Below are 19,497 nucleotides of genomic sequence, written 5' to 3'. Positions count from 1 at the left end.
CCTTTGAAGGAACCCTAACAGAGCTATATTTTCCAATTTGAGGAAGGGGGAGTCATCTGGATTTCAACCCTGAATTGTCAGGTGCTGCTGCCAATTTTCCTCCTCAGCCTCTTTTCAGTTTTGATAGAAACAGAGAGAGTAACAAATGACTAGGAAATTTAAGTCTATTCAGAGATATGCCTAGAAGATTTCAATACCTTTTCTACCTTTCTAAATTTGAGGCATAATCATTTTGGTTCTTAACCTATCACCATTTGCATTAGCTTCTCATGGCTGTGATAAAAATACCTAACAAGAACAACTTAAAGGAAGCAAAGTTTGTTTTGGCTCACAGTTTCAGAGGATTCAGTCTGTGGTTGGCTGGCTCCAAGGCAGAAACATCATGGTGGAATGTGCATTGCATAGGAAAGCTGCTCAGTTCATGGCAGCCAGGAAGCAGAAAGAGGGTAAAAATAGAAAGGGGCCAGGGACAGATATAGCCCCCAAAGACATGCCCTCAGTGACCAACTTCCTCCAGCCACATCTCACCTGCCTACAATTATGACCCAGTAGGGCATTCAAATTATGAATCCATCAAATGAATTAACTTACTAATGAGATTGTAGTCCTCAAGAGCCATTCATTTCCTAAAAGCATCACCTCTGATTCTTGCTGCACTGGGAACCATGCTTTCAACACATGGTGGAGACTTCACATTCAAACCATAACACCATTAAAGAAATCTGCACTTGGTCCTACAACTTATAAAATGTTTGCAAAATATATCTAAATATATCTAAATATATTTAGAGGACATTGGAGGTGAAGAATAAAATAAGAATGGCTAGCATTCTACCTTTGGTTCCTAAAGTATAAGCTTATCACTTATACAGTAATCTTATCACTGCTCTAGCTAGGCCACCAAAATCTATGAACACATTCTGCGATGTAGATAGATAGATAGACAGATAGATAGATATAGATACATAGATACATACATACACACAATCTGCCATCACCCTAAAAAAAACTTCATGAAGCCTTGGGCTTGATCCCCAGTACCACAGAAAACAAGACAAACCTTACCAAACAAACCCAAGAAGGAACACAGTAGCAGTGACTCCACTAGACGGAGATCACTGATGGCAAAGTACAGAGATAGAAAGCATATTTATGTTCCACCCTGTTAGCATATTGATTTTTGCTAAAAATGCCTATAACTATTTCTACCAGGCATTTTGCTGAGACTTGGAAAAAAGAAACAAGGAAAAATGCAAATGAAAAATACATTGCTTTTTATGCCAAACAAGGTCTGGTTGGAAAACTTCAACCAGAGGCATGGTCTGGATAACATAAGACTTAGGGAAGATCAGCCTGACAAGATGATTTAAAGCTGCAAAGATTCTTGAACAAAGCCCCCCCCAAAGGTATTTCACACATACATACATAAAAAATAGATTTCAAAAGCACAATTTTCTGTGTTTTGGAAGCAAGATACTTTTTTTCCATCTTAATGTCATTATTGTTGTTCTTTCCCACAACTTGTTACTTCCTATGGGATCTACATTTTGCCAACTGCAAAATTACCAACAGGAATAGCTTTTATAAATAAAACCATAAAGATTGGGAAGAGGATGTTGTACCAATATGGTTTTCAATATACCTACAGAATGAACCACAACTGGGTTAGTCTAAGAAATTGCTCACTCTTTGTATAACGAGTCTGTGGTACATATTTATTTTACTAATTAAGCACTACTATTATTAATTAAGCACTACTATGCAGATTAATCAGTCTTATTAGCAATGAGATTTAAAAAGTCTGCCTATTAAATTGATGCACTTGATAATATTTTGATATTAGTTTTAAGTGTTAATTTGCACCTTCAATTTTAATTCAGCTATATATGATTACTTATAAACTGATATATTTCCAAGTCTTTCCCCATCAAATTTAATTAATTAATCAATTTATTTATTTATTAGCTATTGCTTTTTCCTTGGCCTATTTGAAATAGCTTTTTACTGGAAAGCAATCCAAGAAAAGGACCAAAAGTCCTCCCACAAAATATATTTTCAATCATTTTTAATCAGAGATAATTATAAGTGTATCTTTTAATTTTGAAGAGTATATAATTTTTGAAAGCTTTACTATAGTATAACTGACACATAGTAAACTGTACATATGTAGCATATGCAGTTTGCCGAGTTTTTACATACATACACATGTGAAAGCATCTCTACAATCAAGGTAATAAGTCTACTCCCTGCTTGAAAGTTTTCTCATGATCCTTTTAAACCTTCTCTAGAACCTCTACCCTTACTGCCTTCCCCCCTTCTCAGGTAATCATTGATTGTTATATCACTGAAAATTAGTTTTCATTTTCTAGAATTGTATGTAAATAGTATACAAACAAATCCCATTATAATACTATTTTATGTGGCTTCTTTCTCTTGGCATAATTATGTCTAGACTCATCCAGGTCATCACATATCAACAGTTCATTTATTTATAAAGGAGTAGTCTTTAGTTGTATGGATATACTAAAATTTTTCTATTAACCAATTAATGACATTGGGTTGTTTCCAGTTTTGCATATTAAAAACACAATTGCTATGAACATTTACATAGATTTTGTATAAAATTAAGTTTCCATTTCTCCAATGAGTAGAATGGCTTGACTACAAGATTGGTGTGCTTTTCAAAACTCTTCCAGAGACTGCCAATCCGTTTTTCCAAACTGGTTGCTCCATTTTGCACTTCGATTGGCAATGTAGAAGTTTCAGTTCTACATTCTGCCAACACATTATGTAGTCAAGCCTTTAAATTTAAGACATTCAAATAGATGTATTCAAAAACATACACATATATGCTTTCTATTCATCATAACTTTTTTGGTTATTTTATTCCTTTCCTAAATTTTGTTTAATTTATCAAATATTCTTTGCTTTCTCTCTTTATTTTTTAAAAATTCCATTCTTTAAAAAAATTCTAAAAAAAAATCTCCCATGGAAAAAAATTTCATGTAACTCAGATAATGCAAAAATTGTATTTGATCCCAATGAACTCTCTCTCCATTCTTTTTATTTTTTAAATACATGACAGCAGAATGCATTACAATTCTTATTACACATATATACCACAATTTTTCATATCTCTGTTTGTATATAAAGTATGTTGACACCCAATTCGTGTCTTCATACATGTACTTTGGATACTGATGTCCATCACATTCTACCGTCCTTGCTAATCCCCTGCCCCTCCCATTCCTCTTCCCTATCTAGAATTCATCTATTCCTCCCATGTTCCCCCTCCCTACCCCACTATGAGTCAGCCTCCTTATATTAGAGAAAACATTCGGCATTTGGTTTTTTCGGAATTGGCTAACTTCACTTAGCATTATCTTCTCCAACGCCATCCATTTACCTGCAAATGTCATGATTTTATTCTCTTTATTGCTGAGTAAAATTCCATTGAGTATATATGACACATTTTTTTAAATCCATTCATCCACTGAAGGGCATCTAGTTTGGCTTCACAGTTTAGCTATTGTGAATTGTGCTGCTATAAACATTGATGTGGTTGTTTCCCTGTAGTATGCTGTTTTTAAGTCCTTTGGGTATAGTTTGAGGAGAGGAATAGCTGGGTCAAATGGTGGTTCCATTCCCAGATTTCCAAGGAATCTCCATACTGCTTTCCATATTGGTTGCACCAATTTGCAGTCCCACCAGCAATGTATGAGTGTACCTTTTTCCCTACATCCTTGCCAACACTTATTGTTGTTTGTCTTCAGAATAGCTGCCATTGTGACTGGAGTGAGATGATATCTTAGAGTAGTTTTTATTTGCATTTCTCTAATTGCTAGAGATGATGAGCATTTTTTCATATATTTGTTGACTGATTGTATATCCTCCTCTGAGAAGTGTCTGTTCAGGTCCTTGGCCCATTTGTTGATTGGGTTATTTGGTTTTTTTGGTGCTTAGCTTATTGAGTTCTTTATATATCTTAGAGATTAGTGCTCTATCTGATGTGTGAGGGGTAAAAATTTGCTCCCAGGATGTAGGCTCTCTGTTCACCTCACAGATTGTTTCTTTTGCTGAGAAGAAACTTTTTAGTTTGATTCCATCCCATTTATTGATTCTTGGTTTTAATTCTTGTGCTATAGGAGTTTTATTAAGGAAGTTGTGGCCTAATCCCACATGATGAAGATTAGGGCCTACTTTTTCTTCTATTAGATGCAGAGTCTCTGGTTTAATTCCTAGGTCCTTGATCCATTTTGAGTTAAGTTTTGTACATGGTGAGAGATAGGGGTTTAATTTCATTTTGTTGCAAATTTCCAGTTTTCCCAGCACCATTTGTTGAAGATGCTATCTTTTCTCCATTGCATGTTTTTGGCACCTTTGTCTACAATTGTAATTTTGTGGGTTAGTCTCTGTGTCCTCTATTCTGTACCATTCGTCTACTAGTGTATTTTGGTGCCAACATCATGCTGTTTTTGTTACTATTGCTCTGTAGTATAGTTTAAGGTCTGGTATAGCGAGGCCACCTGCTTTACTCTTCCTGCTAAGGATTGCTTTAGCTATTCTGGGTCTCTTATTTTTCCAGGTGAATTTCATGATTGCCTTTTCTATTTCTATGAGGAATGCCATTGGGATTTTGAACAAAATTGCATAAAACCTGTATAGTGCTTTTGGTAATATGGTCATTTTGATATTAACTCTGCCTATCCAAGAACAAGATACATCTTGCCATCTTCTAAGGTCTTCTTTGATTTCTTTCTTTAGGGTTCTATAGTTTACATTGTATAGATCTTTCACCTCTTTCATTAAGTTGATTCCCAAGTATCATATATATATTAGGTTATTGTGAATGGGGTAGTTTTCCTCATTTCCCTTTCAGAAGATTTGTCATTGATATACAGAAATGCCTTTGTTTTATGGGTGTTGATTTTATATCCTGCTACTTTGCTGAATTCATTTACTAGTTCTAGAAGTTTTCAACAAAGATGGAGTTTTTTGGGTCTTCTAGATATAAAATCATGTCATCAGCAAATAGTGCTAATTTAAGTTCTTCTTTTTCTATACATATCCCTTTAATTTCTTTTGTCTAATTGCTCTGGCCAGTGTTTCAAGAACTATGTTGAATAGAAGTGGTGAAAGAGGGCATCCCTATTCCAGTTTTTAGAGGGAATGCCTTCAATTTTTCTCCATTAAAAATGATATTGGCCTGAGGCTTAGCATAGATAGCCTTTACGATGTTGTGATATGTTCCTGTTATCCCTAGTTTTTCTAGTGTTTTCAACATAAAGGGGTGCTGTATTTTGGAAAGTGTTTTTTCTGTGTCTACTGAGATGATCATATGATTCTTACCTTTAAGTCTATTGATGTTTAATGGATTTTTATTGATTTCCATATGTTGAACCAACCTTGCATCCTTGGGATGAATCCCACTTGATCATGGTACACAATCTTTTTGATATGTTTTTGTATTCGATTTGCCAGAATTTTATTGAGAATTTTTGCATATATGTTCACTTGAGATATTGGTCTGAAGTTTTCTTTCTTTGATGTGTCTTTGCCGTTTGGGGTTCAGGGTGATATTGGCCTCATAGAATGAGTTTGAAGTACTACCTTTTTCCTATTTCCTGAAATAAATTGAAGAGTATTGGTATTAGTTCTTCTTTAAAGGTCTTATAGAACTCGGCTGTGTATCCATCCAGTCCTGGGCTTTTCTTGGTTGGTAAGCTTCTGATGGCATATTCTATTTCCTCACTTGATATTGGTCTTTTTAAGTTGTGTATATCTTCCTGACTCAATCTGGGCAAATTGTATGACTTAAGAAATTTGTTGATGCCTTCAATGTCTTCTATTTTATTGGAGTATAAGATTTCAAAATAATTTCTAATTATACTCTGTATTTCTGTAGTTGTATCACTGCATTCTCTAAGATATTTTATTATATAGGTTTGATATGTAACTTTTCAAAACGTTCATAAAGATGCATTAATGAATATGTCACTCTACTTTTATTGTGGTCATGTTTACCCTTAATTATCTTCAAGACACACATTTAAACTTCAATTTTCCTTTCATTAATTTCACTCTGTAACTCAAGCAAGAGAAGAATGTATTTTTATGCTAATTTCACTTTACCTTACATCACCCATGTTGAAATTAGAAATAATGTTCATGTGCATGTGCATGCGTGTCTGTCTGAAAGTGCGAAGAGCAAGTGTGATTACAGTTAATGATTTCTTTTTCTTCATAATATGTTCATGTATGGAACTTTCCTTGTTAATTATGTTTGGCATTCAGAGAACTCAATAAATTTTAATACTTTTATTGAGTATTTGAGGCTTTTTTCTTATTATTACTTTGATAATTTAAAAGTCTTTAGTTCTCTTCTCTCTTCTTTTAGAGCTCTTATTAGAAGAATGCTGGAACTTCTGTTAACTATCCCCCGTGTTTCTCAAATTCTTTCTCATACTTCAAAAGGATTCCTTTTTCATGACATTCTGAAAAAAATTCTCAAGCTCAGACTTTATGTTCACTAATGCACACCTAAATTGTGTCAACAAATATTTTCCTTTAAAATTTTAACGTTAAATTTTAAATTCCTAAGTTCTGTCAATCTTTCTCTTGAATACCAAACCTTTCTCCATCTCTCTGAATGTCTTCTTCTGATCACTCTATTGCCTCTAAATCTTTGAATACTTTTTCTCCCGATTTTTGATTCGGTATCTTTCTCTGTGGTATTGATTTTGTTCATACCATGATGGATCATAATTATATGTTCATCTTTTGTTCGAGAATCTCTGTTTGCCAGCTCTTTTGTTTACTCCTGCCTGTTTCCAGTGATTAATGGGGACAGACAAGTGGCTTGTCTCCTGTGTGTGTGGGCTTTCTAACCCACCTGGCAGTCAGAACATTACTGAGACACTGCCCTACCTCTCTGGGTCTAGCACCCACACTCAAGGATTTAGTTTGTGGGTAAACACAGCTGCTATCCACTACTTAACCAAGGAGAAAAGAAAAATAAAGGCACAGCTCCAAATGTACAGCTCCAATTAATAACTCCAATGAGCTCTTTGATTAATAATCCTGATGAATTCCCCTTCTATTTCATGTTTCCATTGTCTGTATATCAAGCTTTGTCTTGCTTTCCTTTCTTCATTTCACATTAAATATGTCTTTGTTATAGATTTGTTAATGTTCATTAGTTTGTTTTTGATACTTTTTTTTTTTGGTCATATGGAGTTTGAGCCAGAAAGAAAAAATAGACATACATTTTTTAAAAACTTTTAATTTTCAATCAGGTAAGTTACTTAAATTTTAGGACTTTACATACTTGTATTAAAAAATAACTAATTATATAATAAATTCCTCGTTTTTATTTCTCACAGTAATGCTATATCAGTGACTTTCAAGAATAAAATGATCAGACATTGTCAATGGAATCTTTAGACCTTGGGAAGTTAAAACCAACATATTTGTAAAACCCCTGAACAATTACATCCAAATCTATTTTATTCCATTTGAGGTCTGAAAGCCTAGTCTGGTAGGTGATGAACTGTTATAAACATATTACCTTTTCCGTGGTTGTTGAGTTGCCATTCCAATGATAGGAGTCTAGTAAAGTTCAACATTTTCTGAAAAATTACATAATCATTAATTGCCAATGACACTTTCCCACTCAAACATCCAAAGAAATGGACTTAAGATGATCTCATGTGTATGTGTACACATATGTACATGCATGCAAATGTGTGGCAGGGATTATATCCTCAGAGCCCATCATATTAATTGGTATTCACAAAATGTAAACATTTTGCATAGCATTAGTCTGGCATCTTGGGGCATCATTTGGCAAATTTCCCTCCAGCTTAGAATCACTGATATAACTTAAACTATAACACAGTGAACCCTTAAGATTATGGTGTGTTGCCAAGTATATATCACACATGCCTGTGATCCCAGGCTGAAGCAGAAGGATCCCAAGTTCAAAGCTAACCTTAGCAACTTAGTGAGGTCCTAAGCAACTTAGTGAGACCCTGTCACATCACAAAAAATAAAAAGAGCTCAGTGGTTAAGCATCCCTGGGTTAAGCATCAATCCTCCATACCAAATAAATAAATAAATAGAAAAAAGATTATAGTATACTTTTCAATGCTTTTATAACTTTCTTATACTGTTCCCATCCATAAACCAAACCCAGTAACCCCTCCATGACTTTTGTTCTGTATGTTCTTTTTCCTAGATTCTTTTCTTCTGTGAAGCCTTTGTTCTTTATATATGATCTTAATTGCATCTAGTACTTAATCCTGTTACAGTACTTACCACATCAAACTGTAATGCTTCTTAAAGAGCATAGTGATAGTAACTTTGTTAAGTTGCCATCAGTGATGTTACCTTATAAATGTATGCCCTGCGTCACACAACACAAAAAAATTAAGACTTACCTAAATGTCTAAATCAAAAATAAATAACTAAAGAAGTTAACATGAAAGGAAAACAAAGCAAATAATGCGATTCAGTTCTGCACAGTGATTAGAGGCCAGCTCTAACAGTTACAGAGGCTAGAGTGAAGGAGACACTGTGAATTCAAGATAAAAATAAGCTAGTTATGTCGTACTCAAACAGGAGAAATGTTACCAGCATCATCGGCTGCTAGAAAAGAAAGCAGCCTTGGAAAAGTTAAGTGCCTTGTCCAATGTCCCATGGCTTGTTTTGTTAGAGGAAAATACTGGTCTCTGACTTCAAGTGCTGTTGCTGCAACACCACATGAAACCAAATACACAATGAAAATTAGTTGCTATTATGGCAACCCCTGGGAGAAACAGAAATACTTATTCCCTTGAGAGGGATAGGAAGTTTTTTTTTTTTAATGTATAATTCTTCTTTTTTTTTTTATTGGTTGTTCAAAACCTTACAAAGCTCTTGACATATCATATTTCATGCATTAGCTTCAAATACAGATTGCAGAATCACATTGGTTACACATCCACATTTTTACATAATGCCATACTAGTAACTGTTGTATTCTGCTACCTTTCAGAGAGGGATAGGAAGTTAAGCCGAGACCCCAACACGGATGTTCTGTGAGTTCTGAAGAGCTGGAAGACGTGAAATGACCTGATTGCCCCTAAGTAGGAAACAGTGGTGTAGCTGCAACCTTCAGAAGCACATGAGATCCCTATTGGCAGGGGGTGGGCATGGGGTGGGGGCCGAAAAGACCAAGAAGCTAACTACTAGAACATTCTCCAGGTATACCATATTGGAAGAAGTAGACAATTATGTGCTATACTAGACTACAACTGGGAAGATAGGTTTTTAAAAATTTCCTAGGGCACTTTTCCAAAAGAAAACAAAAATTAAGGTCAGGTCTACATCAGCCAGTAACAGACTTCTGGGCCCCTGGATTCATTTATTTGGCTCTGCTGACTATTTGGCTCAGATTTCCCTTAGCAAGTGTAAAAAACGCTTGAACACCACCACCCTGGGATCCTGTTCAACCAATTCAGATAGCTGTGGCCTTTTAACTCACATCCAAGAGACTTGGCTTAATACCAATATCATTTCCCCTAGTATAGCCTAAGCTTAAGTGAGAAAGTACAAGCTCAGGGAGCCAGGAGTTAACTGGCTGTTCCCATTCCAGAGAGGCCTGGTTCTTTTCTTAGATAAGGAAACAATACTATATCAAGAAGTTTCGATCATTCAATATTACATATGACACTAGATCCACAACTATAAAAAGGGAATTAGTGGAAATACCACTGTCTATTCTTAAAGCATCTCTCTTGAGGAGCTTTAGGCAATTTAACTATTCTCTTCCAACCCAATCCCTTGGGAAATAAGTAGAGGTGACTTATTAAAACTTATATTTTACAGATAAAGAAACAATAGGAAGTGCAAATGCAGAAAGTGGCAGAGAGTCTTAAGACCCCACTCTCTTTGTTAAAATACATTTCTTCTAGAAAGTTACACACAGATAAAGAATATTACATTTCCTCATGTACAGCTGCCTCTGATGTACTCACAGGACAGTCCTAAGGTATTCCTGGGCCCTCACTCCTGTGCTGGCATCACCTCTGCCTCGGACATGGATTCTTGCCCCTCTCCTCCTCAGACACCCGTGTGTGCAGATGTTTAGAATAGCTTTCAAATGGCCAGCTGCTCTCTCCTATATCAGCAAGAAATTGCCACAACTCCACTTGTCTTCTCAAAGACAGGCCACAATAAGCCCAGAAAGTCTACCTGCCTACACTGTTTGCCTTTTCTAATATAAAACCAATTCATCGGTGTATACGATCTTTATTCTTTCCCTATTTCTGAAGTGTAGTATGACTCTGTGAGTCAGGGATTACATTAAATTTGGAATTACTAAGCTAGATTTTTTTTCATAAGAAGTGGCAGTGGGGCTATGGAGGGGAAGCGTAATATACACAGGACTGTGAGAAATGTTGTGTATAAAAATGAGAGTTACGCTTTCTTCCAAAGTTAAATCTTAATAAAAGAAGTCTCTGAAGGAAGAAAGCTTTATTTTGGTGACAGACATCAAATGGCCTGCACAGGAAGGCAGAAATTAAAAGAAACAGGCAGCAGTGCCCTAGGTTGCCTGTCAAGAAGTTTGCCCTGGATAGTTTCTGGAGAAATTCAGAAATGCAAATAACCTGGACAGATTAACGGCACCTAAAGATAACTAACAGGATACAAACAAACAGCACCTTTCACTATGAGGAGGCATGTTCCTCCAGGCAAACAAAGAAACAGGACAGAGTCAACATCTGTTTCATATAACAGCTTGGCTGCTGAAAGAAACAACCTTTAAAAAATGGCTGAGCCGACAATCCCCCCAAATCATTCACTTACTATTGCATGGGCTGAAATAAACGGGTAAAGGAATATAACTTGCACTTTCCACCCTGTACTTGCAGCCTTCTTTAAAAAAAAAAAAAAAAGAAGAAGAAGAAGCGGGGGAAAAGTTGTCCTTTCATAAGAGGAAAACAAAAAATTAAAATAGAGTGCCAAAAAAAAAAAATCCTCATGAACTTTTCCATTTGATTGACAACTAACAGCAATGAATATTGAAGCACAAAAAAGACAGCTAACTGCTTTTCAGCTTTCCTAATGTCAACTGTGAAGACAAGACTGCCAAAGAGTATACTGGGTGGGGATGGTGGCTGGGGGTGGGAAGAGAGAGACAATTCAGACACAACTTGTTAGAATATTAGAGGAAGAAAACAAGTCATGTGGCAAAGCCAATCATGGTTCCAGAATCCAGTTAGGGAACATGGCAATGTCTGGATCCTGATCAATAAATGACAAAACAAACATGTTAAGAAATGAAATTTTAATCTCTGGATTCCATCAATTCACTTCTAAAATTTCAAAATAAAAAGAGAAAAAAACAACAACAACAAGATGGCAAAAAAAAAAAAACAATGTTTGTAGATTTAAGAACTGCAAATTACTAAGATGAAAAATTATCAGAGCTACGATATAACTGTGTTGCGGATGACTACTACTTAAAACTCAACCAAATGTCAGACACTTCATGCACCTCAGTAATGTGCTTAAATCACAAATGCCAAATAGAAGACCAAAGCAATTAAGAAACTCTGAAAGGGCTGGGATTGTGGCTCAGCGGTAAGTTGCTCACCTAGCATGTGCGAGGCCCTGGGTTCGATCCTCCGCACCACATAAAAATAAATAAATAAAGGTACTGTGTCTAACTACAACTAAAAAATAAATATTAAAAAATAAAAAGAAGAGGCTCTGGCAGGCAGAGAGATGTTTTCAGGTGAAATCTGAAAACAGAAGTAAAGGTGGTAAGGTGGAAAGAGGCAAAAACAATTCACATTAACTAATGTGGAGCACAAAACTATGCTAGGTGGCTAAACAAGTCTCCAATGTAATCCCTTCCCAATGGCTTTTCAGTTTAACCAGGTAAACCACAGTGTGGGAAAAGAATGCCTTATCTGAAGTATGACCACAGAGAGAAAAAGCAATATGTGATGTATGCTGCTCTTTTTAGAGACCTTAGGGGAAAAGGCTTTGTTGAATTTTGTCTTTTATATTTTAATGTTTTTGGTTGGGGGAGTAGTGAGAATGTAACTATAATGAAAGCAAATCTGGCATAATGTTAGCTATAAGCCATGTAAACTCTAAGAACCTGGCTTGTATTACCTAATTTTGTCCTCACAAGGATGATAGGATGTAGCAATTATTATTGCTACATTTCACAGATAAGGAAAGAGAGATACAGGAAGATGGGCATGCCCAGAATTATATAGAAAAACTAGGTTTGGAAACAATCACTGGGAAGGAAAAAAAAATTCTTTAAAAGATTAATCCATCTGTCTCTGCAAGATCCCTGCTAGGAGTCTTACACAACAACGAGACAAATAAAAATAATTCAAAGCAAGAAAAGCAGAGTAATTAAATAAAAGAAGGGATTTAGAACTTGAATAAAAACCATGTAAATGAAAGAATATACAGGAAAAAGTAGTTTACAGAGCCTAGTGAGGACTATGGAATGTTCTTCAAAAGGATCAGCAAACCCTTGCTGGACAGTATTGGGAAATCCCTTCAGGTATAACAGCATTAACCCAGGAATTTCTTCTAGCCTACAGGAATTAGGATTGGGCTTTAATTAGGGAGAGAGAGAAAGAATACAAGAGGTTCCCTAGTGCCTACTGCCTGGTTTATGTAGGGACGATGTACATGTTCTTACACTATAACCACAACATCCTAAAACGGAGACTGGCATTCAATATGGATTCAGTAAACATTTGTTAATATTTATTTTAAAAATGAATACCAATTTTCATAGTCATAATGAATACAAAATATTTTAAGGAATACAATTTTCATATTTATAAAAAGAATATGAAAATGAAATGTTGTAAGCAGATCTGGATAGTTTCGAAAGTACAAGTGAGGGTGATTTAGTCGGGAGTGTTGAAGAAATTGAAGGAAGGAAGCAGGACTAGAGTACCCAAAGTGAGAGCCATAACTGAACAAGAGTTTGACCTGATTGACCTATATGTAAAAGAGTGACAGGAAAAAAAAAATGACAAAAGCAGCTGCAATAATCAGAGGCGAAGTCCCATAAATTTTTGAGAGAGAGCAATGTGTTCATGTTTTGTCAATATGATGTTTTATCAATATAGTGTTAATGAAAAAAATACCAACACTTGAAGACCTTAAATGACGCAGCTAATAATGATAAAAGCAGTAGCAGATGATGTGTGGGAGCCCTTCTCTTGTGCCAGGCCCTGGGCAAAATGCTTTACACATGTAGTACACAGGTTAAGCACCTCTGCGCAGGCCAGTCCCCACCTCCCCCTCCACGTAGCCTTGGTTAAGTCATTCAAGCTGTCCACATCCTGGTGCCCAGTGTCTCATTGTCTGTGAGATAATAACAGCACCTACTCCCTGGGCATGAAGTCACAAAGATAAAGTGAGAAAAGCTGAGGGAGAAAAAGGGAAGGAAGGGAAAAACAGAAGAAAATTTAGAGTTCTAATTTCACATAAAGATAGGCATAATCAGTGCAGATTGCAGGGGGTGACAGGCCAGATGAGGAAAGCAAGCTATTTCTAAAACGGCAAAAAGGAAATGGGCCCATCATACAACTAGGCAGCACTATCTCTGTGTCATCATTTACCTTATACTTCTGTGTTTAGCCCTTAGTTTCATTATTTTCAAAAATTTTGCTAATTCCCTGTATTTGTTGAAGACAAATTGTCTTTTAGATCTTTTATTGTCAGCTCCTGGGTACATGCTAGACTGTGGTACACGTTGTGGTACAATGACTGAGTGAGTAGTAGGAAAATTGGTGTGAATAAGAATTTTTAGGTAAAAGAGAAACACATAAAATAGAAAATTGATAACAGCCTATAATCTACCTGCACATACACTACATATAGTTAACACATGCATAATATATATACATGGACACAAACACATCAGATATGTGTGCAAACTCATAGTTTGTCACTCTGATCCCCCCAAATAGACTGTTATTAAATTTAACTCCATGACTCATAGTTATTCCATCCCTTATCAGTTCTTCTTAATAGATAGGAGCATAAAGTTCATGCCTTTTCCTATTTTGAAAAAATAAAACATTTAACTTCAGGTTATAAAAGGGAATGACAGGAAGTCTTGGAACTATCAATAAGAACAAAGAAAGGACGTTCACAGGGAGAAACAGGGGCTATGCCATCCCGAGTTAAGGATAAAGACAACTATTGGCATTCCCAGTAAGATGCCATCACTGTACTGGCTCTCCCTACCTGCCTACCTCTACCCACTATCTTCCTGAGTTTCTCCCTTGAATTCAAAATTTTTCTCCAGATTGACAATCGGACTGAACTCCAACTAACCTACCTTCTAAGCAACCCTGTGATGGTAAATATAAGCTTCAGATCTTCATACCAAATCCTAAAACACTAAACTCTTTCCTTTTGAATTTAAAAATTCTCAGTCAAGCAGCCCAGACAACTTGACTTTAATAAGTCGTAATTCTCCTAAATGCCCAAACTTTACATTGGGGATGATCCCCTTGGTATCTATAATACACTTAAAACCCTAGGAAAACTATACTTTCTTTACACATGTTAACCTTCCTTTCCTTTCTTTACATGTGTTAACCCACCTTTTCAAGTGTTCTTGGGTTAGACATAGATAGTACTGATTACAAAAAGAATATTTCGATAAATGAATTAGTGCAGGAACCATCTCTGAATCAACTCCCTCTTTTGCGAACCTCTGAGGATAGAACACAGGATACTCGCTACTCTGAAAGCTACCTTTTCCTTGAGATAGTCTCTCAACTGAAAAGACAGCTATTAAAGTTGAGAGGAAGAAAATAACCTGGACTTTTCCTAGAAATGTGCTCTTTAGTACTAACATATGCACAAAACCCACATATCATTAGCCTGGAACTAACACATCGGCTCCAATCCCTGAAGCTCTTTTACCTACATCTCTGAACCTCATTACAGAACAGGTACAAACTGAAACATTACCATCAAACCCTATAGTATTCTGCCCCATGTTATTTCCATCACCACACTCATCAGGGCACAGGTCTTTCAACAAAATTAAAATTGGGAACAGACCTATTCTCATGTTTTATATCCCTAATCCTTCAATTCAATCTTCCATTGCACTGAATTTCAGTGGCACAGAGCCAAAGTTAAAATAAATTCTTTAAATGTTTGTATTTTACTGTTCAGACACATTTGTTATTTATTTCATCCAAATAATCATCATATATAACAAATACTTCTCAATTAACCAATAGTTTTTTATTCCTGCTGCTAGGTGTTCAATAAGTTTCATGTCCAACCTAGTGAGATATACTAAGTACTAGCCAAACTTAAGGTCAACAGAATACTCCAGCCATATACACTTTGATTCTCTGGATTTTTACAACATGTTATCCAGCTCTAAAATATTTTTAAATGATATTATTGTCATTGAAGAGCAAAGAGCTGCCAGAAACTAATGTAGTATTAAAACACTGAACCTAATAAACAGCACCTTAAAATTTTACGTAAAAATGTTACTATGAGAACACTTGTGTAATGTGATTTGGGGTGTCAAAATTATAATAAAACTAAATCTTTAAAGGAAAATCAGAATTTCTCGATCATAGTTGCTTTTAAAGATTAATGCTATAAAAGCCAAATGTAGCTGTAAAACTGTCAGAGGCAAATCTGCTCTGAAAATAGACACCTGAAAAGGTCAATATTTCATTAGATAAAAATAAGAAGGTATCAAATACTACCAAAACAACATAAAGTCAGTATTTCAATTTCATCAGGCTACAAAATAGGTCACAGTTAGAAGGACCTTAAAGGAGAAGTGGAAATTAAAGAAAGAAGAAAAGAAAAGAAAAGAAGGAAGGAAGGAAAAAAGAAAGGAAAGAAAGGAAAGAAAGAAAGAAGGAAAGAAGGAAAGAAAGAAACAAACTGGGTAAGGTCAAGATCACGCTTTTAAATAGATGGAAGAGAACTTTTTTCTAAGCCATTAAACTCACTGATATTATACTAAACTACAGAGTGCTCACCATTTTCCTGTGCCATTAGAGAATTTAGTAGGTTCACTGAATTGACTGATTTCTTTGTTAATCTATTTACATGGGTTAAGACCCTGGCAGACATAAAACACAACCAAAATGTGCCAGACAGAGGGTGTAATGGAAGACTGAGTGATGTATGCCTTGGGGTACAGCCTACCCAATAAATGTGCTTGGCCAGCAAAGACCCACTGGCAAAGATTTATTATCAGAACAAATACATTCTAAAAAGATTGAATACAACAAAAGTAGTAGCATAAATACAAACTAAAACACACACACACACACACACACACACACACACATTTATTTATTTATTTGTGCCCTGTGCAGTTTGATTATACTAAAATTCTTTTCAGGTGTCATTCAAGAACAGAACAGTTTTCAACAAGTAAAGCCAAGAAGTAGAGCATATATAAATAGCTATTAGTGTAGTTCCTTAATTCATAGAAAAGAAAACAAAATTTATATCTCTTGGAAATCTTTGACAAATTTTAAAACCTATGTAAAAAGAGAAGGAAATATTTCTTGAATGTATATTATCAAGAGAAAAGGTAAAAATAAATCCCCTAGAATAAGTTATCATGTTTTAGTAATATATAATACATGGATACCAAGTTTTTTGGTAAAGTTAAACTGAGACACAGAAAGGATTTTAAATGCCATACCTCCAAGTTCTTTCACATTCAAGATGGCATTCTGAAATGGCACTGCCTTTATACTAAAACCTAAAATTAAAAAAAATAAGAATTAGCAAGTATTACATTAAAATACTCAAGATGCTCAAATTCTCTATTTTTTTGGCAGATCAGAATGTACTTTTGATAGATCATACCAACATTAGAAACGTATAATTTCTAAAATTAGATGACAACCTCATATTATCTTCTGTAATTCTGAAAACATTGTTAATTATGACAAAATATAATGCTATTCCCTTTACTTCAAAATAATGCTTTGTTATTTAATATATTATGCTACTGGGCAACATTTATCAATTGCCATTTGGAGGTATAGGGAGCTTCAAAAAATATTAAGTTGATAGCAGACTTTGGATCTAAATACTAAAATGAATGTCTTAACAGTTTTTTCACATATATAACTCAGTAACTCTAGAGATTAAGGTATTTATATTGTAATCATCTTATATTAGAATATATCATATTCATATCAGTGTTTTAAGGATATGATTAATAATGCATATGTATATGTTTCTTAAAAGTATAATCATAATTATACATTTGTAGTAATGCAATCATTTTTAATGCATTCAATAAAAATTTATATTACAAAAATATATTCAGAGTATATAGTCCTCTGATTAATAATATATTTAGGACTTAACTATTATCATTCAAGTTAGTCAATTCAGTTGAAACATAAGAATGTGCATATACCCATACAAATACACACATGTCCATATGTACACTAAATATTTTTGAAAGGGGGCCACAAAAAAACTTGAACTAGTAATGACCCTCAGAAGCACTGGGGATCTGAAAGCCTTCAATAGAAAGGAGATTCTTTTCTTTCATCTGAATGTTTTGCCATGTACTGTGTGTGTGTGTGTGTGTGTGTGTGTGTGTGTGTGTGTGTGTGTTTTAAACCCCACAAAACTTTAAAAGTTAATTTATCAGTAGTGTCTGAGAATCCATTTCATTTATGCCTTTAAAAGTTACTTAATGCATACAATTATAAGAATTACTAGGTGAATGAAACACAGACTCCTTTCCAAGAAATTTCAATAAAGAAGACCACACAAATACTTATTAATATTAAAACAAGTTATGGCTGAAAGGTGAAAAGATACATAAAAGTATGGTGTGAATAAGAACAATTATTTTACATGGATTTGCTTTGCTTTATAAAAATAGAAAATCAGCGTGTGCCTTCATAGTCTAGCCTATCCTTCACATTCCTTGGCCACATGTTGTCACAGTACATTGATAAACTATCCATCGCCATGCATGAAAGGCAGTGTTATGCAATGGTTAAAGAACTGACTTTGGAAGCAGACAGAACTAGGTTTCAATTCTAGCTTGGTCAGGATAAAACTACACATGAACTGTGTTTATTACAGTTCCCTGTGCACAATAAACATACAGTATGTCTTCTGGAATTATATTTTAATTGATGCTTAATTGTTGATAATTTAATCATTAGGTACACAGAATTTCAGCCTGCCTAAACATATTTCAAACTCACAAGAAAGAAAATTTGGGTGCTCATTTATTAATCAAGTAAAAGTTACCAGTACTGAAAAGTACTTCTGTTGAATTAATGGAGGTATCAATAGTTGAAATTTCCTGCACAGAAAGTAAATGTTCATTGGATCCTCTAAGCATCTTCCAAAACATATCCTTCCTTTGAGGTCAGTGCAGCATTAGGGTTACTGGTGCATGAAGTCCCTCAATCTTAGTAAAGCAGCAGGAGGAATGAGGAGGCAGTCCCATGTGGCTGTAGCACTGGCATGTACCCCAAGGCCTGAAGGAAAGACTCTCCAGGTGTTTGGCCTCTGGGAAATTCAGGAAAGCCGGTGCCAATCATAATACTTCTGTTGGCACCAAAATTCCACTGCAGGAGACTTGAATGCTTGAATGTATCAGTCTACCTTATGGATGTCATATGGATTAAAATGCAATGATTGTGAAATCCTGGAAACAAAAAGCCCTCTACAAATGTTAAAAAGTCTATTAGTGATCATGTTCAGGACAACTCAAATATGGATTTTCCAAAGAAGTAGGGCAGGTCCCAACTTTGGAAAAGAAAATTATGGCGCACACCAGCAATGTTTAACAGCTTTGATTCTTAAAAGCTGACAAAATGCAGGCACTCAAAGGGAAGTAATATTCTTCCAGTAATGTCCGCACCCATACACAAAATACGATTTTGGAAATTTATTAATCCAACTGGCAGATTATATTACTGTTATTGTCTTTAAATCCTTGCGGAGTCTTTATAATAAATTGACAACAAAAATATCCTCAAATGTTCATACTGAGCAAAGTAACCTAGAAACGTTATTTATAGGCATAGAAATGTTTCTATAGAATACTCATAAACATTTTCTCCACAAACAGAACACGTGTGGCTACAAAGGTATACCCAGTCCTCCATAATGCCATCTCTATATTATTTTTATAGTACAGCTGTATTAATTAATGTTCAGAGGGCAAAGTCTAAATAATCAGTCTAGAAAATAAGATATTAGTATAATCTTAAAAATACACTCATAATTATCCATTTGTGTAAGGAAATTATTTTTTAATGCATGCAATAAAATATTTATATTATAAAAATATATTCAGAGTATGTAGTTCTATAATTAACAATATATTTAGAACTTAACTGTTATCATTCAAGTTAGTCAATTCAGTTGAAACGTAAAAATGTGCATATGCCAATACAAATACACAGTGTCCATATATAC

The 19,497-nt window shown here is 35.0% G+C and overlaps 1 protein-coding gene across 6 annotated transcripts in view; it reads right to left on the bottom strand.

The window, feature by feature from the left end:
* Nucleotides 1–19,497, bottom strand: part of ARL15 (ARF like GTPase 15) — a 410,850-nt gene that overhangs the window by 229,205 nt on the left and 162,148 nt on the right. For 5 of the 6 annotated variants that reach the window (XM_081285378.1, XM_081285381.1, XM_081285379.1 and 2 more), the window contains one exon: nucleotides 16,736–16,795. The exons of the other annotated variant lie outside the window; for it this stretch is intronic. In XM_081285378.1, coding sequence (XP_081141504.1) covers nucleotides 16,736–16,795 — 60 coding nt within the window. The remainder of the gene's footprint in view (nucleotides 1–16,735; nucleotides 16,796–19,497) is intronic. 6 annotated transcript variants of the gene reach the window in all.

The sequence above is a fragment of the Spermophilus citellus genome, assembly GCF_964194105.1.
Source record: "Spermophilus citellus genome assembly, chromosome: 1".
Lineage (NCBI taxonomy): Eukaryota > Metazoa > Chordata > Mammalia > Rodentia > Sciuridae > Spermophilus > Spermophilus citellus.
Note: the sequence above shows the minus strand (reverse complement) of the source record. Positions and strands in the feature narration are given on the sequence as shown.